Source organism: Panthera pardus, unplaced genomic scaffold (genome assembly GCF_024362965.1).
Source record: "Panthera pardus isolate Hobbes unplaced genomic scaffold, ASM2436296v1 HiC_scaffold_24, whole genome shotgun sequence".
Taxonomy (NCBI): Eukaryota; Metazoa; Chordata; class Mammalia; order Carnivora; family Felidae; genus Panthera; species Panthera pardus.
This window is the reverse complement of record NW_026526810.1, coordinates 47139854-47166300: the sequence shown is the minus strand read 5'-3', so window position 1 is coordinate 47166300 and position 26447 is coordinate 47139854. Positions and strand designations below refer to the sequence as shown.

The following is a 26447-nucleotide window of genomic DNA, read 5'->3' as shown; positions in this document are numbered from 1 at the left end:
TAGAACATTTTAGTGAAACCAGTAGGCAGTGAATCATATAGGCATATAAAAATAATCTAATGATACTTATCCAGGTTTGCACAAAATGAATGATCAAGGAAAAGGGTATTTTACAAATTAAATTTTCCTTGGTTACTGAGTATACCAGATACTTTAAGAAATGCTATTGGAGATTATTCAGAATTTGGGTGAATGGATATAATTTCTTAATTTTAATAGTATCTGAATTGGTAAGGGAGCAGAAGATAGAAAAGCCACTTAGCCTGATCATAAAGACTGAAGGATGGAATTAAAAGATGAGTTTAGCTCAGCATCCAACAGGATGTTATGGTAGGAAGAGCGTGTCCTCTAAAGTCAACAAGACCTTGGACTCCTAGCTCATACCCTCAAGAGCTGTGTGACTTGGCACATTACTTAATCTCTCTGACTCTGTTTACTTGTCTGTAAAATTAGGATCATAATATTTACCCAGTGAAGTCATTGTGAAGATTACAGCCATGTATATAAAGTACAGCACCTAACTCATAATAGGATCATTATTGTCATCCTCACGTTATAATGGTGATGATGATGATGATGATAGTTATAATCTATAATTCTCATTTAGATGAACAAAATATAGATTTTTCTCTACAAATGAGAATGTTTGGAAAATGATTAGACTGGTTTTACTGGAAGCCTTTTTATTTTCCTTTTAACTAATTGAGTTTCAGGGACCCCATGAACCCCAAGTGGGTTAGGACAGTAAAAAGAACCTCCTTTTCATTCTTTTACTTATCAGTGTTTATTGAACCAGGCACTGTTCTAGAATTGGGGCTGAGGAAATAAAGTAGACAAGGAGATTATATTCTAGAAGGGAGAGACAGATATGGGAAAGAAGTAAATGGGCAAGATACTTTCACAGGGTTAATTTCTATAAGGAGAATGAAGTCTGACAATGATGCAGAATGACTTGTGGAGAAAGCCTACTTTAGGTTATGTGATTAGTACTAAGAATTAAAGTAAGAGAGGTGAGGAAGAGAAAAGAAATCACTAATTAAAACAATTACCCATTGTTGGTAAAACTGAGTATTATTGTGGGCAGCAATCACACGAGGCTGTAAGGGTTGACATTTGAGCTGAAATACATTATTAAACATGTAACTGTTAGCTATTTCGAATCTCACCTTGCTGGTTTGCAAAATTTTCCTCTGAAGGGAACTGACTTGTAATTCTCTTTCGATGCAACCTTGCTGATTCTGCCATAAGGAACCATTTGTAGGTGCAGAGAGCCATGGGAGAGCGGGTGCTCCGGGGCCCTGGCTGTTTGGGCTTCTTTCTTTTTTGTCGGATGTGTACAGTTAGATAAAAATAGAGTCAGCAGGCACCCCTCAAGGGCAGCCTTCTGTGTTTCTGGATTAGGATCTTCTAGTGGATTTCTAAACTTTGCTTTGTATGTCTCCTTACCCATTTTTCATGGGAATTCCTTCCAGTCAGAGCTGAACACAGGGAATAAGAGTACCATTTGTCTCACTCTGTCAAGGGAATCGGGGGTGGTCAGTATTAGACTATAGCTTTAACATACAGGGAAAAAACAAAATTAAAGAGGCAAAACTATCTATTGAGTTTTCCAATCAAATCATTGCTTGGTATTTTAAAGATCCTACCTTGCTATAAAGCACTGGATTGTGAAGCTCCCTTCTGGAGCGGGCCTAAGAACGTCGCAGATCTTTGACACTGGTTAGAGTTAGGTGTTGTAAAAACTGCCAGTTGCCTTAGGTTACCTAATTTTTATCGTCAAATCCTATTCTGTTGTCCGGTGTGGTATAATTTATGCTTCTTACCTTTATTTCACACTGTCACTGTACCCCTGTAGTTATCATTTCACTGTTGGGTGAAGAGATCCCACGGTAAATTACTAAAATGAATAATGTAAGCTAGAGTTCCTATTGTTTTTCTTTTTAAATGTCTTCAAAAACAAATAATTCAAAGTTTTCAATAAAGGAAGGATTTTTCTTTCTGGGTGTCTGAACAGCAGAGGTAACATTTGCTAAAGTTTCATTTCACATACGCAGACTATTCAACTGTCAGATTGGCAACTTGACATTTTAAAGTAATTTATCCCATAATTAAGTTATTTCCCACGCAACATCATAACTTCTTTGAAGCAATAGTGGGAGCAGGAGTGGTGAATCCCATTGTTTTGTTTCTTATATGAACTGGGGAAGTTCTTCAAATTCATCTTATAGAAACCCAGGTTGCACTGTTAACACTTGAGTGCCTGCTTTGTATCAACACCAGTATGCTCTTACTAAGGACAATACAAGAAAGGGTTGGCTTTTTTGGGGGGTATCACTTTCAAATGACAGATTTTAATGAGTGCCACCCAGGTTACTCTTTGACCAATATGTTGATGTAATTATTTTAAGCATGCAAATAAAATATAATTGTTTCAAAGATCTTGGGTAACATCCCACATAAGAAGACATTCTAGGCTATTAAACAGTTGTTAATTTTGACTGTGTTTATTTAAATCCAGTGCAAGCAGGGCCCTGGGGAACTTTATGTGTGGTCATCAAAGCTCATAATCTCCTATAATTTAAGTAAGTTCAGGGAAGGTAAAATTGGTCATGACTCTTGTGGTTACAAGAAAACATCCAGAGAATATGTGATTAATGTTTCTTCTTTTGATAAAATTGTGTTTCTTTTTTTTGGTAAAATATATACAAAAATTGCAGCAATCAGTAAAATTTGAAATTAAATAAAAATTTTAATGTAAATTTATTTTATGTGCTATAAAGACCTCTACCCAGTAAAGAGGTGAAAGTAGTCCTATTTATTGTTATAATTTAAATTGTATTTATGTTTATTTTCATGACAAAATGTTCTGTTAGATTTTACAAATATTGTAATTCCTCAAATTGGTGATAAATTTTGTGATAAAACAAAAAAATGTCAGAAAAAAATTAAAAATGTAAGTTTCTTTTAGGAATAATTCACAGAAGCTTGTTTTAATGCAGGATGCCTTAATATTTAGAAGTTTTCATTGATTTGCTTCAGTTTTTTTCAATAACATTGTAAAGTATGATACACTATTACTTGTTGGCAACAGTGTTAAATATCACACATATATAATTAAATTGTTAATGTAGCACTTAAAACTTTTTTCTCAAGTTTTTATTATGGGGAAATTTCAAATGTATAGAAAAAGTGCAAGAATAGGTAATGAACATGCATATGTCTTTTATGTAGGTCCTCATAAATATTTTGCCACATTTGCTCTTTTTTCTCCACTTTTTTTCCCCAACTATTGAGAGTTAATTGCAGACATCACTCCTAAATACTTCAGCATTTGTCTCCTAAGAACAAAGCATTGTTCAGCATAACTGAATAAATTATCACATTGATATAAATATAATCATCTAGTATGCAGTCCATATTAAAATTTCCCAACTGCCCCAATGATAACGTCCTTTACAGCTTTTCTCTTGTTTCATTTTCTTTCCTTTAAATTTTTTTCTGACCCAATCATTGTATTTAATTGTCATGTTTCTTTAGTTTCTTTTATTCTAGAACTGTTCCCCAGCTTTTTTTTTTTTTTTTGTCTTTTCCTGACATTAACATTTTTGAAGAGTCTAGACCTGTATTTTTGGGGGGTCAAATTTCCTCCATTTGAATTTGTCAGGGTAGTTAGTTGTCTTATTAGATTGAGGTGAACCTTTCCCCCCCAACATTACTGCATAGGTGATGTCATTCTCAGTGAACTACATCACATAATTTCTATCTATCCCACTATTCTTAATTTTTTAATACATAGATATAGGTAGAGATCTGTTACCTATCCAAAAGAATGAATGCTTTAGTTTAGGTATGTAATAAAAATTCTCTTTTGATAAAGGTGAGCTCTTTGTTAATAATAGTTTAAACATAGTTGAAAAAGTCCTTCAAAAGTAGAAAAATATACTGTAACATATCTAGCCGTCTATTATATGTTTTAGTAAATACAATATATAGTTGTTGAATGAATGAATATACTGATGACTTAAAAATCACAAATCCTCAGCTTTGTCAAGGAATTAAAATCCACTATTGTTCCACTGCTATTTAACTATTTTTATGTTTTCCTTCATTGTTTTGTTTAGGAAACAAAATGTACTAAGCTTGGAATAAATGGTTTGAAATATCTAAAATAAAAATAACCCAAGCAAATGTAATTTTAAACTGTCACTCTGTGTATAGGGTCACATTGTTTCACTTGCAGTCACTCAGGGTTTATATATATCACATTTCAGTGTAATGACACGGGCAGGCTCCAAAGAAAATACCAGGCAACACGAATTTGGTTTGACTAACAAGTATTTACATGACTCTGTAGTTCTAATTATTGTAGTCTTTTAAGGGGTTTATGCTACACAGGCTTCATTCTTTAAAGCTTTCTGTTAGATTAAAAGAGGTTGATTGGTAGTATATGTAAAAATGATACTGCAGCCTGTTTAGATACATGTTGGATTTAAGTCAGAGCTTCTGCAGAGAACAGGTGGATTTAAGAGTGGCCTGACACCAGCAGACAACAGCCTGTCATGTGCATGCTTTCTTATGTGTATTAACTGTTTTTTCTTTCCAGAGGGGTAGTGTTGATAGAAGTCAGGGTGATTATATGCTCTTTCAGGTTTTTGTAGTCATCCAGTTGGTACATTATAGGGAAGAAAAGATAAACAGTGCTGTCCTTGGCTTGTGAGATTGGTAGTTGGGTAGATAAGTAATTGTTTTGTTGGCTATAGACCCATTCACATGTATTTGCCCACTAAGGACCATCCATATTGGTGGCATGCTTTTGCTTTGGTGAGATGACCAACTGGAACTGTGGGTTAATTCTGTGAAACCATTTAATGGATTCCCCTGTTCATTAAAACTCGCTTGTCAATGTGACCACAATATAACCTCTAATTCCACTATAGTGCTTCTCACTTTGTATTGCAAAGGTGTTCCCCTTAGATCATCTTGAGGTCTTCAGGCACAGAGACTGTCCCTTTTTTAAATCTCTGGATTCCCAGTGTGTAGTCTGGTGCCTAACTGAATTAAGAAAAAAAAAAAGTGCTCTCATTTTGCAACATAATTTGCTGGTGATAATGTAAATAATTATTTGGGCTTTTCTGTAGGATAAACACTTGAGATTGCATTAATTTGACAATTAGGCTTAATCCAGAGGATTTATTTATTTATCCACATTTATTTAAGAGTTATTAGATCCAGGTAGGACAGATCCACCATTTCTCTTTCCTCTCCTGTATATAATGTCCATTTTGAGTAGTTGGAGTCTGTGCCATACTGTTGTTAAAAATGTAAATATAATCCCTAGTTTCAGGCATTTGTGCCAGGTGCTGGATTCCTCCTACCTGCTAATAGGCTTTGTCTGTCATATACATATATGAAAGCATGTCCCACAAATCCAAGCATGTAAATTAGTAGAATTATCATACTAATGGTACTAGTAAACACTGTCCCCCTGGAATTCCAACTTGCACTTTCTGAATTTTGTCCCCTGGCTCTTAGGTTTTCAGGTGAAGGAGTTATTACGTAGGGAGGAGTTCAAGGAGCAAAAGTGGTAATGAAACTGACACACTCCTATAACACATAATTAGCTACTCAAAAATGGTGGTGTTTCTAAGAGTGCAAGTCTCCTTTGATGGATGTGAAAACATCTCTTTTATCTCTAATTGTACTCTTTGTACTTGTATAAATCTCATGCTCTCTTTGTTTTATTTTCTACTTCCTAATTTTCTTTACACTGGAGAAAGAAAGCTGTTGTAAAGAAGTAAAGTGAGTTTTTGCTTGTTGGCCAAGAATTCAAGATCAATGAAACATTTTTTTTAAGTTTTTGTTTGTTTTTGTTTGTATTTTTTTTTTTAGTGTTTATTTATTTTTGAGAGAGAGAGAGAGAGCCAGAGCATGAGCAGGGGAGGGGCAGAGAGTGAGGGAGACACAGAATCCGAAGCAGGCTCCAGGCTCTGAGCTGTCAGCACAGAACCCGATGCAGGGCTCAAACTCACGAACTGTGAGATCATGACCTGATGTTTAAACCGACTAAGCCACCCAGGCACCCAAGATCAATGAAATAATTTTTAGTTGAAGTGTTATAGTTAAAAATTTTAAGTATTGACTGAAAGTAACGGCAGTGGGAATACAAACAGTTTTCCAGTGTGAATTTTAGTGTTGAGGACTGTTTGTGGGCTATGGGTTCCTAAAGCCAGGCATAGGTGTAGGGAACACAGCACACCATCTTAAATGGGTGCAGATATATTTTTAATAACCTCAGGTTTTTCCTGGTTTCATCAGGAATGATTATAGATTCCTTGAGAGTTATTTTTCTTATTATAAAAGCAATGTTTATATTCTCATTATAGAACTCTGGGAAACTAAAAACAAATGGCCAATATTTGTTGTGCACTAACTATATGCTAGGCTTTTAAAATCCTTGCAGAGACCCAATCAAGTGGGTAATTATTATAATTTCCATTTTGCAAATGAAGAAGCTTCTATGCTCTAAACACTATATTATACTGATAAGTACTATGATAGAGCAGAGAGTTAGAGGATGTAACTTAATTCTGGGAGGCCATGAAAATTTCCCAGAGGAGTTGAATTTAGTCTGAATTTACTGAATTTACTGCTTGAATTTAGTCTCAATGAAAGAGCAACTAGCCATAGTTATGAAGATGAGAAGACCATAGAATTCTGGTCTCATTTCTTCCCCTGCTTTATCTTTAGAACCTGCAATAGTGCCTTGCCCACAGTAGGCACTCACTAAATATCCGTTGAATGGATGTAGGTGGAACAACATTTACAATGACATAGATGAATAGAGAGCATATTTAGAAAACTGATAGTTTACTTTGACAGGAGCATGGGCTATGTGATAAAAGCAGCAGGAGCTTGGGGCACCTGGGTGGCTCAGTTGGTTGAGCATCCGACTTCGGCTCAGGTCATGATCTCGCAGTCTGTGAGTTCGAGCCCCATGTTGGGCTCTGTGCTGAGGGCTCAGAGCCTGGAGCCTGCTTCGGATTCTGTGTCTCCCTCTCTCTGACCCTCCCCCCATTCATGCTCTCTCTCTCTCTCTCTCTCTGTGAAAAATAAATAAACTTAAAAAAAATTTTTTTTTAAATAAAAAAAAATTTTTAAAAAAGCAGCAGGAGCTTAGGTAGAAGAAATAAGGGTCAGACCATGAATTTACTGTTATGAAATTGCAATAGGGTACTTATTTTGGTAGCCCATATATAATAAAAATTGTTAAGCTATAAAGGAGGTGATTTGGATCCTGGGAAGGGATAAAATGCAATTGTGTAAATAGTTCCAGATATATATTTTCTAACTCAGTGGAACAAAATGTTTAAAATTGAGGGGTGCCTGGGTGGTTGAGTTGTTTAAGTGTTCGACTTGGGGTCAGATCATGATCTCACGGTTCGTGGGTTTGAGCTCTGCATCAGGCTCTGCACTGACAATGTGGAACCTCCTTGGGATTCTCTCTCTCCCTGTCTCTCTCTGCCCCTCCCCTACTCTGTCTCTAAATAAATAAATAAATAAATAAATAAACATTAAGAAAGAAAATGGTTTGAATGTTTGAATATTCTTTGGACTTCTGTGAAGATAAAATACTTTTGAATGCAAATGTGAAATATTAAAACTCTAAAAAGCCCATTCAAGGGATGTGTCCTGGAATGCAAAGGTGGGTTTATCAGTTAACCTTCCTTGGGTAATAACCCCCTCCCCCCAAACTTAGTGGCTTTAAAAAACAACCACTTGGGCTGGATTCAGCTTAACAGTGCTTATGCTTGTCTTGGCTGGGCTCATTCACACATCTGCTTTCAGCTGCTGGACAGCTAGGCAGTGCTGCTTCTGGGTTGGCTGCTTGTCAGCTGGGATGATGGGGGCCTCTGGGCCACATGTCTCTCATCATCTACCAGGCTAGCCCAGGCTTGTTCAAGTGGAGATCTCAGGCTTCCGAGGACAGCAAGAGGGCAAGCCCCATGTATGAGTGCTTTTCAAAGTTGTTTGTGTCACATTTGCCACATATCCCATTGGTCAAAATAAGTTACATCCTAGATTCAAAAAGTAGAGAAATAGATTCTACCTTTCCATGGGAGGAGCTGCAAAGTCACATTGCAAGGGACTGGAAATACAGAGGGGAAGGATTTGTGGCCATTTTGTAGTCTAAGATAATGGATTATAGCTGGGTTTCAGGAATGGACGGAAACCTAAATGTTGTTAGGTCTGCCTTGCTCTCTTATTGCCTATCTGTCATTCTTCTGTATCTTCAGACCAGCTTCCTCTACCTCAAATGGTTCCAATGGTTAAAAAAAAAAAGACTGCTGACAGCCTCTAAGATCATATAAAACAAATACAGATACCCCTTAACTGACTCTTTCTTTCTCCATTGGGAAGATTCCCTTGGAGAAGGGGATCTAGAATCTAGAAGGGAATATGGTTAATTTGCCTTCTAAATTCAAGAAGGGAATGTGGTTTAGTTTGCTTTCAGCAAACTTAATCTGTGAACTATGGTGGGGTGAGTGGGTTGGGTGTTTGTATGGGTGGGTGGGAGATGGGGGTTTACAGTGTGTGAATCTAGCATTCAAGAGTTATATTGCTATAACCTCAAGACAGTTGGGTTGGGGGAATGAGAAGAAGAAGAAAGGGAATGCTGCCCCCCGTAAAACAGTAGATATTGGGAGTGGGTAGCTAGACAAATATTTCACAGGGGTACATTACACTGAGTTTTATAAATAATATAGAAAATTCAGGGGACTGAAAGTAGTGGCTAAGCCCTTAGAGGAAGAGTGGTAAGAACTATTTTTACTTACAGCATTTTTGACATCAAATGTATGGGTTTTTTTTTTCCTGACACCACCAATTCTCCAACTCTGCAGACACCAACTGGGTGTCCTTCAATCCAATCCAATCCAATCCAATCCAATCCAATCCAACTCAATATACCTGGAGTTAGCATCAGATTCCACCAGGTAAGGACTCAGTCTTACAAGACTGCCTTCCCATTTCAGATGCCAGCTACAATTCCCAGATTGTCACCTGTACTTCTGACCAACCAGCTTTAAATTCAGGGGTTCCACTAACCCTCCCCTCAGTTTCAGTAATTTTCTATAATGACTCACAGAACTCAGGAAAGCTCTTTACTTATTGTTACTGGTTTATTAGAAACAATACAACTCAGAAACAAATGGAAGAGATGCATAGAAGAAATATGGGACAAAGGGGTTGCACTGAACTTTTATGCCTTTTTGGGTGTGCCAACCTGTCAGCACCTCATGTGTTTACCAACCCAAAGCTTTCTAAACCCTGTTATTTAGGGTTTTTTAAATGGAGGTTTCATTACAGAGGTATGATTGATTAAATCATTGTCCATTGGTGATTAACTCAATTTCTAGCCTCTCTTCCTTCCCCAAAGGGGGTGGGTGGGCTGATAGTTCCAACCCCCTAACCCATACCTTGGTCTTTCTTGAGGGCAGCCCCCATTCTGAAGCTATCTGAGAGCCCTCAGCCACCATTCTCATTATTATACAAAAAACACTCCAGAGATTCCAAGACTTTAGTAGCTATGTGCCAGGAACCAGGACAAAAATCATTTATTTTTTTTATTATATCACAAAGGGTAAATTGGGGGACCTGAATGAGGAAAGAAAGAATTAGGATTCAATCATAGTTGGAGGGGCTGCAAAGGGTGGCTAGGAAAAAGAAAATATCCACTTACCAGATAGGGGCAAATTCAGAAAGGCTTTACTCTGGCAAGGACAGATTAAGGAGGAGCTGGGCAGAATCTCTAAGAGGCCTTCACACATTCCTGTAACTGAAGATAGGGCTGCAGTGGCCTGACTCTGAGGGGTTAGATTTTTAGCCTCACTAGAAAGGACCAGAGAATCCCAACATAGTTTAAAGTTGAAAGTATTAGGAATCAGATTTTCTGTGCAGATTGTAGGCATTTGTTAACATTTAATGAAAGGAAGAAAGCAGGATTGATAAATAAGCATTGACCTATAAATTACCTATCTGTAGCTTGCTATCTGAGATTTCCCCTCCTGTTAGTTAATTACTCTAAGTCAAAGTTTCTCAAGCTTTTATTTTATTTTATTAAAAAAAGTTTTTTTTTTTTTTAATGCTTCTTTCTTTTTGAGAGAGAGAGAGCTGGGGAGGGGCAGAGAGAGAGACAGAGAATCTGAAGCGGGCTATAGGCTCTGAGCTGTCAGTGCAGAGCCTGATGTAGGGCTCAAACTCATGAACTCTGAGATCATGACCTGAGCTGAAGTTGGATGCTAAACTGGCTGAGCCATCCAGGCACCTCAATTTCTCAAACTTTTAAACCATGACTCACAGTAAAACATGTTTTACATTGCATGTATAAGACACATGGTCAAACATACTCCAAGCAGTTCCACCAAACAATACAGACCCTTTCTAAGTGCAATGATTTCTACTCCATTCCATTTCCTTCTATTTAAAAGCTTACTTTGACTGACTAAATTGATTTCATGATCAGCTAATTGGTTGCTACCAGTTGTCTGAAAGCATTGCTCTAAGAGGTTTACTAAAATTTTCATGAGCCTAAGACCAGTTTGAAGAAAGGGGATAGGAGCAAAGTAAAGGGGTAAAGCTCTTCTGTCTCAAGGACTCCATCCAAGATGGAGCAGCAGGAGTTCCCAGTAACATACTGAGAAATCTTCTTTTGGGAGTGTCTTGAGTGGTTTTATCACTCAACTCCTTTTACTTCTACACATAGTGTCATTTATTTGATGGCAAATTGTTTTTATTCGGGAGAATTTTCTGGGTCCTTTATTTCTTCCTTTTCATGTTGTTGACATTGTAGGTATTTTGATAATCACTGGCACATGTTCCATGGAATAAAGGAGAAAAATGAAAGAAGTGAAATCCTTCTCTCTTTTATGTCATTATCACAGGTGGAGGTTGGAAATTATTCGTAATAATGAGTTTTCTGGATTTTTGTTTTCTGTATATCAGCATATGGAAGTGTAAGGAAAAACAAACTCTAAATGAAGCAAAAGAGAGAAAGTAGTTCTCCAATCTCCAAGATGTTCCAATGTCATGCAATGGCTGAGTAGTGAGCAGTTCCAGAGTTTTTATTTCATACATATTCATTTATTAGGGGCATATTTTTGTTTCTAAATATGGTGGATTAGTAGGGGAATGAGACGTTGACATCATATATTCATTTGTTTATGCATTCATTTAATGTTCATTTATCAACGAATAGTTTAGGTATTAGAGATGCAGGAGTGAACAGAACATTGTCCCTCACCTCATGGAGCTGAGACAAATGGGGGAGATCAGTATTATTATTATTATTATTATTATTTTAAAATATAATTTATTGTCAAGTTGTCTAACATACATTGTATACAGTGTGCTTAAGGCTTTGGGAGAAGATTCCCATAATTCATTGCTTACATACAACACCCAGTGCTCATCCCAACAAGTGCCCTCCTCAATGCCCGTCACCCATTTTCCCCTTTCCTCTACACCCCCGTCAACCCTCAGTTTGTTCTCTGTATTTGAGTCTCTTATGATTTGCCTCCCTCTCTGTTTGAAACTATTTTTGGAGAGGAGACCAATATTAAACAAACGTATCTTTACACAGATTGTGATAAATACTATGACAGGAACAGACTATGAGAAAGAAAAACAGGAAGGACTCAATTTATATGGGGAGTGGTAGTTTTAGGGAAGGCCTTGTGGAGTAAGTCAAGATGTGGAAGCTGAGCAGGAGGTGGCAGGCAAAAATGACCTGGTTTAATTTTTTTTTTAACATTTATTTGTTTTTGAGAGACAGAGAGAAACAGTGAACAAGGAGTAGAGGGGCAGAGAGAGAGGGAGACACAGAATGTGAAGCAGGCTCTAGGCCCTGAGCTGTCAGCACAGAACCTGATGCAGGGCTTGAACCCATGAACTGTGAGATCATGACCTGAGTTGAAGTCAGACGCTTAACCGACTGAGCCACCCAGGCGCCCCAAAAATGACCTGGTTTGAATAGTATATTTCACATATTAACAAAAAGCCCAGAATATGCCACCATGTTTTGAAAAGCTAAAACTTCAGCAATAGATATAAGTAATATACAGGGGCTCCTGGCTGGCCCAGTCAGTTAAGAATCCAACTCTTGATTTCAGCTCAGATCAGGATCACGGTTCATGAGCTCAAGTCCCACATCGGGCTCTGCGCTGATAGCATGGAGGCTGCTTGGGATTCATTCTCTAACTCTCTCTCTCCTTTCTCTGCCCCTCCCTTACTCTCTCTCTCTCTCTCTCAAAAGAATTAATAAACATTAAAAAAAATAAGTAATATACAAATCCTCCTAAAAGAAGTGGAAGGAAAGACTCATGAGGTGAAAAGGGAAAGTGAGCAGAGCTGCCATCTAAGGCACAGGTGGTCAGGACTGTGATTGATGTTGCAAGTTGCTGTTTGGTCCAACGGCAGAGAGCCGATTTCCCACCTTGCAAAGCAGCCAGGGCCTATCCTTACCAGTATCTCTTGGAAACTATCTTTGTATTTTTCTCCTGTTCTCTCTACCCGCCACCCCCCCCCCGCCCCTTAGACAACATTAGTGTCTCTTGTTCCATGTGTTGGCAGGGTGTAAAGTGGATGTATTTTGTAAAAAGTTACCTTACCAATTGGAAACATCTCCTGGGCTAGGTTGGTTCCTCTTCCATTAGAAATTATTTGCCCTGTAGTGCCTGGGTGGCTCAGTCAGTTATGTGTCTGACTCTTGATTTCGGTCCAGATCATGATATCACAGTTGATGAGTTTGAGCCTCCCATCAGGCTCTGCGCTGATGGTGTGGAGTCTGCTTGGAATTCTCTCTTCAATGCGTGCGTTCTCTCACATGCTCTCTCTCTCTCAATATAAATAAACTTAAAAAAAAAGAAATTATTTGCCGTTCCTCTGAAACCTTAGGCCAAGAGCTTGCTAAACCATTGTTTGACATTTCTATACTTACATTCAGCAGAATGCTTATATGCAATATCATTTCCATATTGTTTCTATTTTCATCTTAGTCTTTTATTGAACACAGTGTTTATAACATTTATAATTTAAGGGAGTGTCAGAAATGACTACATGTAGGGACCCAACAAGCAGTGAAAATCTAGAGAAAGAGATTGCAATCAGACATTTATTTTCCAATGGACAAGGTTTTTGTTTTTGTTTGTTTGTTTTTTTTCCCCTTTATTACAATTTAATCAATTAACAGCTGAAATTGTATCTGTAGTCATTATTAGGTTTAATTGCTGAGAAATATGTTGTGTCTTTTTAACTGGGGAAAATGTATCAAATTTTTCTATAGCCTTTTTACTTTCCAAGAGCAAAGACTTTATAATCATAAAATAATAAAAAGCCAAATCAAAAATAGTATATATTTTTTGTATATTTTATATATTTTATGTTATTTTAAATTATTTTATGTTTTATATAATATTTTACATACTCTATTATGGTTGACTTATTAATTATATATTATCTAATTATGTTATTAATTATTACATTACATCATATTATATATTTTTATTTATTTTTTACATTTTATTTTTTTAAATTTACATCCAAATTAGTTAGCATATAGTGCAACTATGATTTCAGGAGTAGATTCCTTAATGCCCCTTATCCATTTAGCCCATCCCCCTCCCACACCTCCTCTAGTAACCATCTGTTCTCCATATTTATGAGTTTCTTATGCTTTGTCCCCCTCCCTGTTTTTATATTACTTTTGTTTCCCTTCCCCTATGTTCATCTGTTTTGTCTCTTAAAGTCCTCATATGAGTGAAGTCATATGATGTTTGTCTTTCTCTGACTAATTTCACTTAGCATAATACCCTCCAGTTCCATCCATGTAGTTTCAAATGGCAAGATTTCATTCTTTTTGATTGCCGAGTAATACTCCATTATATATATATATATGTGTGGATGTATACACATATATATACCACATCTTCTTTATCCATTCATCCATCGATGGGCATTTGGGCTGTTTCCATTCTTTGGCTATTGTTAATAGTGCTGCTATAAACATGGGGGTGCATGTGTCCCTTCGAAATAGCACACCTGAATCCCTTGGATAAATACCTAGTAGTGCAATTGCTGGGTTGTAGGGTAGTTCTATTTTTAGTTTTTGAAGGAACCTCCATACTGTTTTCCAGAGTGGCTGCACCAGCTTGCATTCTCACAATGGACAAGTTTTTTTTTAGTTAGTTTTTCTGCCCTTTGGATCAGGCTGTCCTTGGACTGGTGATCTTCCCTTGGCAATATTTTGTGAAGCAAGCAGGAGTTCCTTGAGTCACAGCAGAGTCCCCGGGGCTTCTGTTTTTATCTGCATCTTGTTGAACACAATATTTATAGTATTTTTTGTAGGGCTTGAACCCATGAATCATGAGATCATGATCTGAGCTGAAATCAAGAATCAAATGCTCAACCGACTGAGCCACCCAGGTGCCCCTCCTTCTTTTTAATGGCCCGAGAGAAGACAAGTGTCTTCTTTTTTCCTTTTCTTTTTTATTGACGTATAGTTGATATACAATGTCATATTAGTTTCAGGTGTACAACATAGTGATTAACAACTCTATACATTATGCTGTGCTCACAAGCGTAGCTACCATTTGTCATTGTACAAGACTCTAAGAACACTGTTAACTGTATTCCCTATCATGTACCTTTCGTCTCCATGACGTATTTATTCCATAACTGTATCTCCCACTCCCCTTCACCCATTTTCCCATCCCCCACTCCCTTCCCTCTGGCAACTATCAGTTTGTTCTCTGTACTCATAGGTCTATTTCTCCTTTTGCTGTTAGAGTCTTTCAAAGTTTGAAGGAAGTTCTCCTGGTTTCTCTTACTCTTTCTTTGGGTGACATATCTACTATTCTTTTAACTATTCCTTCAAGAATGGAGTGGTTACTGGACCTCATTGCTATTTTTACTTTCCCTTCTTAGAATGTACTATTGTTTTCATTGCCCCTCGTGACATGACTATTCCACCTGATGCCTGTTATGTCTCAAGTTTTTCTTTTATTTGTTCCAAGTGCCTATTTACTTCATTTTGAAAAAAATCTTAAGAATTATATGACCAAGAATCTTTATTCAATAAGGGTATTAAATTAGGAATAGAAAACTAGGGCAAAGGAAAGAAGAGTGAAAATATACCTGTTAATGACTGCTCATTACTTAATGTAATTGTCAAAACTGTTACTTGATGTGTAATTGTGTTTTGTTTAATAATATTTACTGAGATTCCTGGAAGCCAAAGTAAACAAGGAAACATAGGAAGTTATACAGGTCTTGTGACCAGAACAGAGAAATCATATCAGTTCTTCAAAAGAGGTTATGTTTTCCCTGGGGGTATTAAATTCCAAAAAGTGTTTCTTATGTGGATTCTTTATAGCACACAAAATATAATGAAAATGACCTCTCCATCAATCTCAAATGCAACAGTGATATTCATATGACTACATGACTGCTTCTTATTCTGACCTTGGTAGGTGCTTTTGGCATAACATTTGAGCACAACTCAGTAAAATCAATTTACTTCCCTTGTAAAAACTGTTTTAACACTCTCTACCATTTCCTGACGCTAAAGATTCTTCATACTCCATGTCATAGTCTTTGTGAATTGAATATTGTACACATAGGACCCTTTCTCCAAGGCAAATGTGTACACTGAGTTATGGATTTGGTTGATTTTGATTATGGTCCATGGCACTTATTTTTTTGTCTTTGGTTTGGGTCGATTTCTGTACCATTGGAGTCAGACTAAGAAAGCTAACAAGCGTTAATTTTAACAATTATGATTATGCTGGGTAGTAAATCATACTTAATGCCCCAGCCTCTTCTTTACCTTCCTCCTGAGAGTCCAGATTGGTTTACAGTCAGAATTCCTGCAGTTTGGACCTTGAGGGTGGGACAGGACTGTGCTGCTCAAAACTCTATGAAGAACCTTCCCCTGGGGTGGGAATGGGAGCGTCCCTTTGACCACGGAAAGGGACGTGCAGTTCCAGGAAACACTTGCCAAACCACAGAGATTGCAGGCCTACTGCCCATCCATTATTATCATCATTATTTAACGTCTTTCAAAGGTCAGAGCCAAAATAAATGGTCTGTCAGCCAAGTGAGCGACACCAGCCTTTACCACAGGCATTGGAGGCCCTTTTGGTATTTAGTAGCAGTGACTTGGGTCATATTCTTGTCTGATTCCATCAGACTGGCTGGGCTTCTCTCTTCTGCTGTCTTGCCACAACTTTTTTTTTTTTTTTTTGGCAGTTCTCCCCACCCCCATCCATGCCCCTGCCAGCCCAGCCCAGTAATAGTTACTTGGTATGTGTTTGCTGCTTGTTCTTTCTTTCTTTCTTTCTTTCTTTCTTTCTTTCTTTCTTTCTTTCTTAGAATTAAACAAAGGGATTGAATTAATTGTGCTAGTGAGTGATAAAATATGCAGGGAGGGCTTTTGGGGGCTCCTGAATTTTGGGTTCTGGTCCATCTCTGAAATTCTCCTCCCCTTGGGGATAAAGAATAGTATTGTGGTCAAAAGTGTGGAGCCAAAATTCTGAGTTCAAATCCTGACTCTGCCAGTTACTAGCTGAATAATCTTGGGCAATTTACTTAACTTCTCTATGTTTCAGTTTCCTCATTATAAAATGGATTTAGTAATAAAAACCTCCCTCATGGATTTGAAATTTGATAGTACATGAAAAGTGCTTGGAGCAGTGTCTGTCTCAATGTGTTAGCTGCTATTATTATTAGGCTGCAGAAATCATACCAAGGTGTCAGCCTTATACTGAGATCACTGTAGGTTGAGGCTGTTTGGGAGGGAGGAACTTGGGATTGTATTTGGAGATGGATAATGGGAAAGTACCTAAACCCCTCAAGACCCAGACCATCCAGCAAGATGGATTTTTTTTTCTTGAGGATAAAACGGAGTGAAATTATGATGACTCAGTAATGTCTGCATCCTAGGGCTCATGGCCCACTTCATTGTTCATTCCAACAGAAGGAATGTTCAGTCCAGGTATGCATAAATTTTGCTCCATCTGCTTACCAGGGCCCAGCATCCAGGCAGAACCTCCGTTGCCTGAGGCAGGGGAACAAGGTAGCCTCATAGACTTTGAACCAGAGTGCTCAGGCTCTGAATCTTAGGTTAGCTTATTGACCTTTTTTGAGTCTCAGTTTCTTTCTCTATAAAATAGCAATTATAATTCTGACATTTCAAGATAGTTTTGGAGACTAAATAACATGACACTTGTAAAATACCCTGCATAGTGTCTGGCCTTAAAAGACATTTGATTTGTTGGCTTCCTTCCCTTTCTTCTTCTCATTCTTCCCTGTCAGCTAACTTTATTAAGAAAGCCTCAGTGTAGGAAGTAATTTAGAGGAGTGCTTTCAAATTTAATGTGGGATGGAGGGGATTCTTGTTAAGCTACATATGCTGATTCAGCAGGTCTGGAGTAGTAGGGCCTGAGTCTGTGCATCTAATCAGTCCCCGGGTGACACCAATCCTGTGTCTCAGGCCCCCATAGTAGCACGGCTCTCTAATTCCTCCCTTTGCATCTCATTATTACCTTTTAGATTCGTGTTAGTATTTTAATAGTCTTACCACACACATATGCTTATGTAGGATCACCATTTGGAGAAATAGCAAAGGTTGCATGTTACCATGCACCTCAGAGTGTTTTCCCTCATCCAGCACAGGCAGCAATGGTTGAGGTCCAGAAGAAACCTAGCATAGGCATTTTATCAGGATCCCCATGGACCTGGGATCCCAAACTGTTTTACATAAAATACTGGGTTCCTGTCTGTTGACGGTCTCCTTTCTGAATCGGGGTCCCTCCATAATGCAGATGGCAGGGAGGGAGTTGACTTAAAGACTGCTTTGCCCTCACTAAGCACCTCAGATATTTTTAGAGCCATGCACTCCAACTACTAGCCTTCTCCAGGTTCATTAGGTTATGTTCTCTCCAATGTACACAGATGGAGGAGTCTACTTTGGTTCTTTTTTCTTTTTTCTTTTTTTTGTGTGATACACACTTGTGAGTGCTTGGTGCATATTCTTTGACTGATTCTAGAGATTTTAGCAGGTTTTTCAGATTTACTTTTGAGAACCCTCCTCACTGTTGTTTCTTTGTAGTATTAGAGCTTTTAAATATTTGACCTCCTTCTTTTTTCTTCCCTGCATTATTTACTGGAACTTCTTTACTCCAAACTACCAGGATCAGATGCATCTGCTGTGCGCATTTTGGGAACTGGCACTCATTGTCCTCAGGCAACTTTTCTTGAAGTAAAAAAATGCAAAAGTGACTAATCTCCTTGAGTTACAAACCTTTGAGTTAGAGATGGGAAGAAGAAATAATAATAGCCTCCTTTTTTTTTTTTAAATTAAAACAAAAGTATTTTTTCTTTTCTTTCCTTTTTTTTTTTTAAATTTAAGAACACTACCAAGTGTCCAACTTAGAACTTTGTCACCAGCCACATTACAAAACGAACCAAGGCTACATCAGTCTTTTAGGCTTACCTTGGTGCTATTTCATGAAGAGTTTCTCCTACCTGGCTCGGCTCTGCCTAGTAGGTTTGCCAGTTTGGGGAACACTTTGAAAATAGCCCCAGCTAAGAAGCCAGGCATTTTGAAAGTTAAGATGGAGAAGTATTGCAGGTGGAAAAATAGGGAACATATTTGATGTAAAGAAAAGTCAGTGGGGCCATTAATATTTCCATCTTATCTAGATATATCAGTCAGGGTCATAATAGAAAACAGATAGCACAGTCCATAATTAAGGACAATTTACAAAGGTATAGGTGTAGGGGAAACCTAGGACTAGTGGTGAGTTGTTACTGCCCTTGAGCCTGAAAGTGACCTTGGCAGGGAGGGATCCAACCTCACTATTCTTCCTCCACACTTTCAATTTCCCATTTCTTGCCAGAGCTCTCTGTTGGAAGAACCCAATGGGAAGCAGAGTGCATAAGACTATCTTGTTATAGTTTATTCTGGGCAGCCTCCTGGGGCAGATAGCAAGATGGAGGTGGGTGGACAGATGACCCATAGGGTCAAACAGAAGTAAACTACTCTTACACTTTCTTTTGAAGGACTTGTTCACCTGAAGGCAATATCAATATTTTGAGGTCCTAGAGGGAAGACACTGACCTTCCCACTTATCTGTGGGATACCGTTTAAGGGATTGTTGAGTGAATGAATGGGGCTGTTCATTTCCTTCCTTTCTCTCTCTCTCTCTTTTAAGTTTATCCATTTTGAGATAGAGATAGAGATAGAGATAGAGATAGAGATAGAGATAGAGATAGAGATAGAGAGAACAAGAGCAGGGGAGGGGCAGAGAGAGAAGGAAAGAGTGAGAATCACAAGTAGGCTCTGCACTATCAGTGCAGAGCCTGATGTGGGGCTCGAACGCACGAACTGTGAGATCATGACCTGAGCCGAAACTAAGAGTCCAATGCTTAACTGACTGAGCCACCCAGGTGTCCCTCTTTCCTTTCTCTTGACTTGCACTCGGGGTGGCCAACAATAGCTGGATGATGCTGTCTTGGTTAGGGTCTTGTGTTCTGAATAGAGAGGCTTCTCATAGTCACAGCTAACTGACTCAAAGAGATTAACACTTCCTGTCTATGGGATTATTTTATTTAAACAATATCATTAGTAAAACTGTTAAATGAAGGTAGAGTTTACTGCATTAATATCTTGAGTTTTTTTTTTTGTATTAACATTGTCTTTACAAGTATCCAGATTTAGCTAGGCAATGCATTCATGAATCTTTAGCTCATCTCAGTGAATATTAAATCTAACCCTGTTATTTCTCCTCTCACCAGTGCCCCACTGGCCCACAGATGGGTAAACTATTTAATTTGGGAACCCATGTGACTTTTGATTCTTTCCCAGGCTGCTTCAAGAGAAGAACACACAAAGGAATAAATTAACTTCATTAACTATCTGCAGTAGCTTTAAAAGAAGGTCTCTGGGTAATGCCAGGTTTCTTTTAACTGTCCATAGAGCAGGAGTCAAAATAGAAATGAATTTATTGGCTACAAACTTTGGAAAACTTCCTCATGCAGTCAAATTGTCATCCCTAAAGATTCTCAGATATTAGTATTTTGCAGGAAGGGATAGAGCTAAATGCCACAAGTGACTAGTTTGGAGGTACCTGGGGTTCCTGAAGTACTCAGGTGTAAGAGCAGAAGAGAACACATTGTTAGGGAGAGGAATGAGTCCCTTTTCACTTAGTGCTTTACTATTCTTGTCTAAGGGTTCTCAGGGTGCGTGTGTGTGTGTGTGTGTGTGTGTGTGTGTGTGTGTGTGTGGTGTGGGGAGATAGAAGAAGTGGGGGAGCCTCAGAATCCCTTAGACATCTGTGAAAAAGATGACTTTATCCTTTGCTAAATAGAATTGGGTCCTCAAATTCCATATGATCGTTCTTTGAAATTCTGATGGGTTTCTTTCCATACACTTTTGTTAATGAGTTTTTGACAGATCCTTCTTATTCTCATGAAATCTATTGATATTTTATGTATTTCAAATCTGAATGGATTGTTGACTTAATTCTTCGCAAGGATTATAACTCTTGGAGGACTTTTTTATAGTTCTGCTTCCAGGGTCCCCAAGGACAGAAAAGGCATGGCTGGCTCACATGAACCCCTCATATCACCCAGAGTGACAGGCATTCTTTGCTCCCATTAAACCCCCTGCTGTTAAGGTCCCTCCATTAATGGGTTTCTGAGTTTGGGTCATGCCATCTCTGGCTAAGGCTATGGACCTACAGAAGCATGCAATTTTTTTCCTTAATCAGGATTTGAGATTTAAAAATAACTTCTGTTTCTAGTTTCTTCACATGTCATAACCATTTTGGATTTGACCTTTTTGCTTTTTGTATGGGGGTGAAGGACTAGAGCCACTGGAAAAGCTGCCTGCAGGCCTGCAGTTGGAGTTTCCACTACAGGCATGTTTTGTTTGACAGGCAGGCAGGCAGGGCCCTTCACTCTACCCCTTCTCCTGCCACCATTAGACTGAACTGCTTCAAATGGAGCACACGCTCTCTTGTTTGCCTCAGGCCACATTACTCCCTATTGCTGAATTCATTCTAGGCACACCCAGAAACTTTTATGTTCTCTCTTTTCCCAAACATTTTTTTAAAAAACTTTATTTATTTATTTTTGAGAGAGAGAGAGAGAGAGAGAGAGAGAGAGAGGGAGAGAGAGAGAAAGACAATGAGCAGAGGAAGGGGCAGAGAAAGAGGAGGGTAGAGAATCCCAAGCAGGCTCTGTGCTGATAGCAGAGAGACTGATGCAGGGCTCGAACTCACGAACCATGAGATCATGACCTGAGTTAAAGTTGGAAGCTTAACTGACTGAGCCACCAAGGCACTCCATCTTTCCTAAACACTTTAAAAAATAGTTCTGTGTTCCATAATAATTATACCTGTCTTTACTTTTGACTTGGGATTGAGCTACTTGTGTAAATCAAATGATTCCTTATTCGTCCTGTACAAATAACAAAATTAACAATTGTATAGTTCTTTAGAGCTTACGAGGCATTTTTATTTAATTTATTGGATCATCACAATAATCCCATGGCTAGAGGGGTGGGTATTTTTCTCCATATTATGGATGGGAGGTTATATAGCATAGTGATTAAGAGTACAGGCTTTGGAGTGGACAATTTGAGTTTGAATTTCACCTTTTGTAATTACTAGCATAGTCTCAGCTAATAAATGTACACAGTTTCCTCAACTGTAGAATGGGTATATACTATCTATCTTATAGGGTCATTATAAGAAGTAAATAATTAATTCATACAAAGTAATTAGAACCATGCCTGGCATATAGCAAGTGCTCAATAAATGTTAACTGCTAAAAATATTATTGTTATTATTAATAGCACATGAAAAAATGAAAACTTGAAAAAGTTGTGAAATCTAAAGTCACAACAGCTAGTTGGCAGGAGCGTTGGGGCTTTAATCAAGATTGAGAAATGTCTGGTACTGGCTTCTTTCCTCCATATTTACTACTGATTTCCTCGTGTGTTCTGAGGGGACTATAAAATGAATCATCTTTTCTTTCATCTTTCAGCTTCCTTATCTTCATTTTTTTTTGTTTACTCACCTTTAGAACTCTTGGGCATCATCTGTCCAGTCATGGGATCCATCTGTCAGAATTCAGCAAGGTGCAGGGATGTCCACATCCCTGCAGGTGGACTCTCCTTGACACAGAGCTGCTGGGGATGTCCGGGGTCCCTCTGAATTCTGTCCAGATAGATAGCCTGGAAAAATTAACATCCTACTTAAAGTAAAAGTATCCTATTGTTGCCACACAGCAAATATTTTGGAAAACAATCAATAAGCATATATTTCTCCATGCTTCAGATTCTTTCTTCTTAAGAGCAAGAATACTTAAATTTAGTGATCTCATTTGTCATTCGCATCCCTTTGAGATAGTGAAAAATAGGTTAAATTATCTCCAGGGGGGTGGGGCCAGGAGAAGGGTAATGAAGTCCAGTGTGAAAAGAACACAGGCTATGAAGTCAGGCAGATGAGGTTCAAATGGCTGTTTCATTTTCTGCTATGTCTCCAAGTCCCATTTTCCTCATCTATAAGGAGGATAAGCAGAGGACTGTGTGGAGGCTTAAAGGAGATACTGTTCACCAAAGAGATAATGCCAGGTACTTAGCAGGTAAATATGGCTGTTATTGGGGAGGTGACTTTTCACACTGGCTGAGGGTCACAGTGGGGAGCTCAGAGAAAGGGGATGCCATAGTGGGAATAATATTTGAGGAAGACTATGATGGAGGAAGATTTAAGTGGTCAGCCCAGTGACTTGGCCATATTAGGTAATTGGCAAGCTGGGTATTGACTGGAAATAGGATTTATATGAGAGAAGACAGGAAGTAATACCAGTTTGCACAAACGTGTGAGATGGTCATGGAGACAAATCTAATTGGAAAAGAGTGGTAGAACATATGATTTCATATGGAAATTGGTTGCACATTTTAGAAGGCTTTGAAATGCCAGATTGAGGAGCTTGAACTTATTTCATTAAGGAAATAATGTTATTTCATTATTTCAATAGGAAGCCATTGAACATTCTTAAACACATATTTTGACATATTCAATTTTGGTTAGAACTGTGTTTGTGTATCGGGCCTCTTCATCATGGTTGGAGGAAGATGTGTCTGGTTAGACGATGCTAGTTCTGATTTTTACATTTAATGGAAATGCCACAGAGACAGCATTTCTTTTGGACTGGAAGATAAAGTTGGATGACACCACTTTGGCTGTGTGGAGACTAGACTAGTCCACTGTGGGGGAGACAAAGGAAGACGAAGGGAGAAATGAATGAGTACCCATATGAGATTTTTGGTGATACTAGTCTAGAGAGGGATGGAGCAAATAGAAACATGGAAGAAACTGCTTTCCCTATTTGTTTTTTTTTTTTAATAAGAGATACTGGGTGTTTTTAAAGTTTATTTATTTATTTTGAGAGAGACAGTATGTGCACGCATGCTGGGGGGAGGGGCAGAGAGAGAGAGCGAGAGCGAGAGAGAGAGAGAGAGAGAGAGAGAGAATGAGAATCCCAAGCAGGCTCTGTGCCGAGAGCAGTTCAATGCAGGGCTTGAACTCACAAACTGTGAAATCATGACCTGAGCTGAAATCAAGAGTCAGACGCTCAACCGACTGAGCCACCCAGGTGCCTTTGTGGAATCTCTTATAGATAGTAAATACATGGCATGCACAGTCTATTTCTAATTCGATCCCACTGCAAATGTTAATTGATCTTGGTATGTTTTCCTATTGAGCTCAATGGTAGTCTTAGAGTCCTTGTTAACACAATGTTTCAGGCAGCTTTTATCAATTTATCAGAGTTGGCACTGGAATTCAAACCTATCTGTCATGTCTGGAGTAAGAAATGAATGAGAAATAGATTATGGCTATACTCACAGTACAAATAAATTCTTACTTTTCCAGGTAGAACTTGCGGAAATCTGTGCCAAGAGTGAGCGTTATATTGGCACTGAAGGAGGAGGGATGGACCAGTCCATATCATTTCTTGCAGAAGAAGGAACTGTAGGTGACATTAAGCTATTTGGAAATATCAACTAGGCGAAGTTCCAATGGAGAGGAAGGCCCTGAGATCTTCCACATCCTTGGTTCTGGGCCACCAATTCTATCAGGTTCTATTGTAAATGGTATTTCTCAATTGCTTTGTAATTCAAGGCTGCTATCAGTTCACCTATTATGTTTCATGTTGATCACCTCTTTCTTAGGCTTCCAGAACCATACTTCAAGTCTGTTTTTCTCTTGTGTCTACTTCTTTCCCCCTTCTATTTCTTTTCATTGTTAAATGAGATTTCTCAACTCCTTGGTTGTTGAGACCTCCTTTCCCGCTCTCGTCCCAAATCGATTCATCTCATGGCATGTTTCATGCCATGTTGTTGGTTTTAAACCCAAATGTTAACTTCTCTTACCACATATATTCATAACCCCTCTTTTTATAATTTACACTTTGGTATCATTTTTCTCTGTCAACATTTTTGGGGCTTCAGTGGCGGGGAAAAGAATGTTGATGGTAAGCCAGAGATGAATTCCTCAGCTGCATACCACTTCCCTTTGGCTATCAACTCCCTTAGGCAGAGTAGAGGTTTTGGTTGTTGCCCATAAACCCATTTCCAAAGTAGAAGCAGACATTTCTTTAAAACCTTTTCTTAGTTTTTCATCAGATTCCTACAGGCTTGGCTATTTTCCAAGAATACCTGGATTTCTTCTTATTAAGAATATTTATTATTGATTTCTCTAAGCCAAAGACATGAAGCATGAGAAAATGTGGATTAATGTTGAGAACATACTCTGGGTGTTTGGGATGAGACCTGACAAGCATAGATGATGGCAAGAGTCCTGATGTTAATATAAGTTAGCTATAGAGTCTGAACAAAGTCCAGTGTCTTTGAGCTTACAAAACACTTCATGACCTGGCCCTTGCTGTACCTCTCCAGCCTACCCTGTCACCAATCCTCAACCCTCCAACTTTGAGCTCCAGCCAAATTTCAATACACAAAGCTCTATTAACACCTCATGTTTTTTGCCTCTGAACTTGCATATGCTCTTCCCTCTCTTTGATATCCCATTTGGGTCAAGAAATCCTCTGTCTGCCCTAGTTTTGCTCATCCTTTAAGACTCAGTTTAGATTTCCCTTTTTTCAAAGGAGCCTACACTAGGTGATCAGATGCTTCAACTATGTGTCTATAAAGCTCCCTGCACTTTGCTACCACTGTAACACAACCTAGGAATGTATTCGTCTACTTGATTGTCTTTCCTGCTAGATTGTGAGCTCTTATGAAGGCAGGGACAATGTCTGTCTTGTTCACTGTTGTATCTCCAGTGCCTCATACAGTGCCTGGAAGTCAATAAATAATATTTGAATTGAATGAGTGCATTTTTAGGAAAAATGTTTGCTAAGGTAAATAAATACATAAATTATTTAACATTTTCTGAATTCTAATACATTATATCTCACCTGTCATTTTTCTTCCAATAGGCCAAGTTGATAGAATTTAGTCCTCTGAGGGCAACTGATGTGAAACTCCCAAGTGGAGCAGTGTTTGTGATTGCCAACAGTTGTGTGGAAATGAATAAGGCAGCGACTTCACACTTCAATATCAGAGTGATGGAGTGTCGGCTGGCTGCAAAGGTATGAACTTGGCACACTAGTGAAACCTGGAGTAGGCTTTCCCTTGTCCTTTTTCTCCTTTTTCCCTGCTATTTTGTCTCTTTCCCTAAAGTTTAGGGCAACATTCTTACTGCAGCAATATTTTAAATGATAATCTTCGGGTAGAGAGCAATCTGATTCCAAACTCAGGAGATAAATAAACCCATAGGTGTGCCCTGCAACCTCTAGACATTTGGAAGCTATGTGAACTTCTCAGTTGAGTCTTCTAGGGTGGCATGGGGAGAAGAGGAGAGTTTATATCTGTGAAGCACAGGCCGTGGGTTAGGTATGGGTGGAGAAAGGTAGTTGGAGGTGACTGATGGGAAGTGACCATAACTGATCTTGTTTCCTCAACAAATGTGATGGTAACCCCAACACCTGCTGCTGTCAGATGCACCATTTTTGTAGCAGTGGGCCATCACTGGTCACTCTAAAAAAACAGACTCGCTGTAATGCTCCTGTGCCCAAAAGACTTTTACATGTCTGCAAAGGAAACACAAACCAGCAGGGAGTTTTGGGAGTTCTCTGTTCCATAGTTTAGAAGAATCTTGCTAGTCAAGCCTTAAATCTACTTAGGAAGTATTTATTGAATACCTGTTGTATGCCTAGGAGCATGAAGATACACAGAGAGATATAAGACATAAGAATAGAGAGAGTAGAGTGGAGAGTTAAAATTAGAGGGATGTGAAATTAGAGTTAAAATTAGAGGAAAT

General features: G+C 38.5%; 1 protein-coding gene across 2 annotated transcripts in view; it reads left to right on the top strand.

The window, feature by feature from the left end:
- Positions 1-26447, top strand: part of GALK2 (galactokinase 2) — a 137887-nt gene that overhangs the window by 63398 nt on the left and 48042 nt on the right. For both annotated transcript variants that reach the window (XM_019442156.2, XM_019442155.2), the window contains exons 6-7: positions 23997-24095; positions 25564-25716. In XM_019442156.2, coding sequence (XP_019297701.1) covers positions 23997-24095; positions 25564-25716 — 252 coding nt within the window. The remainder of the gene's footprint in view (positions 1-23996; positions 24096-25563; positions 25717-26447) is intronic.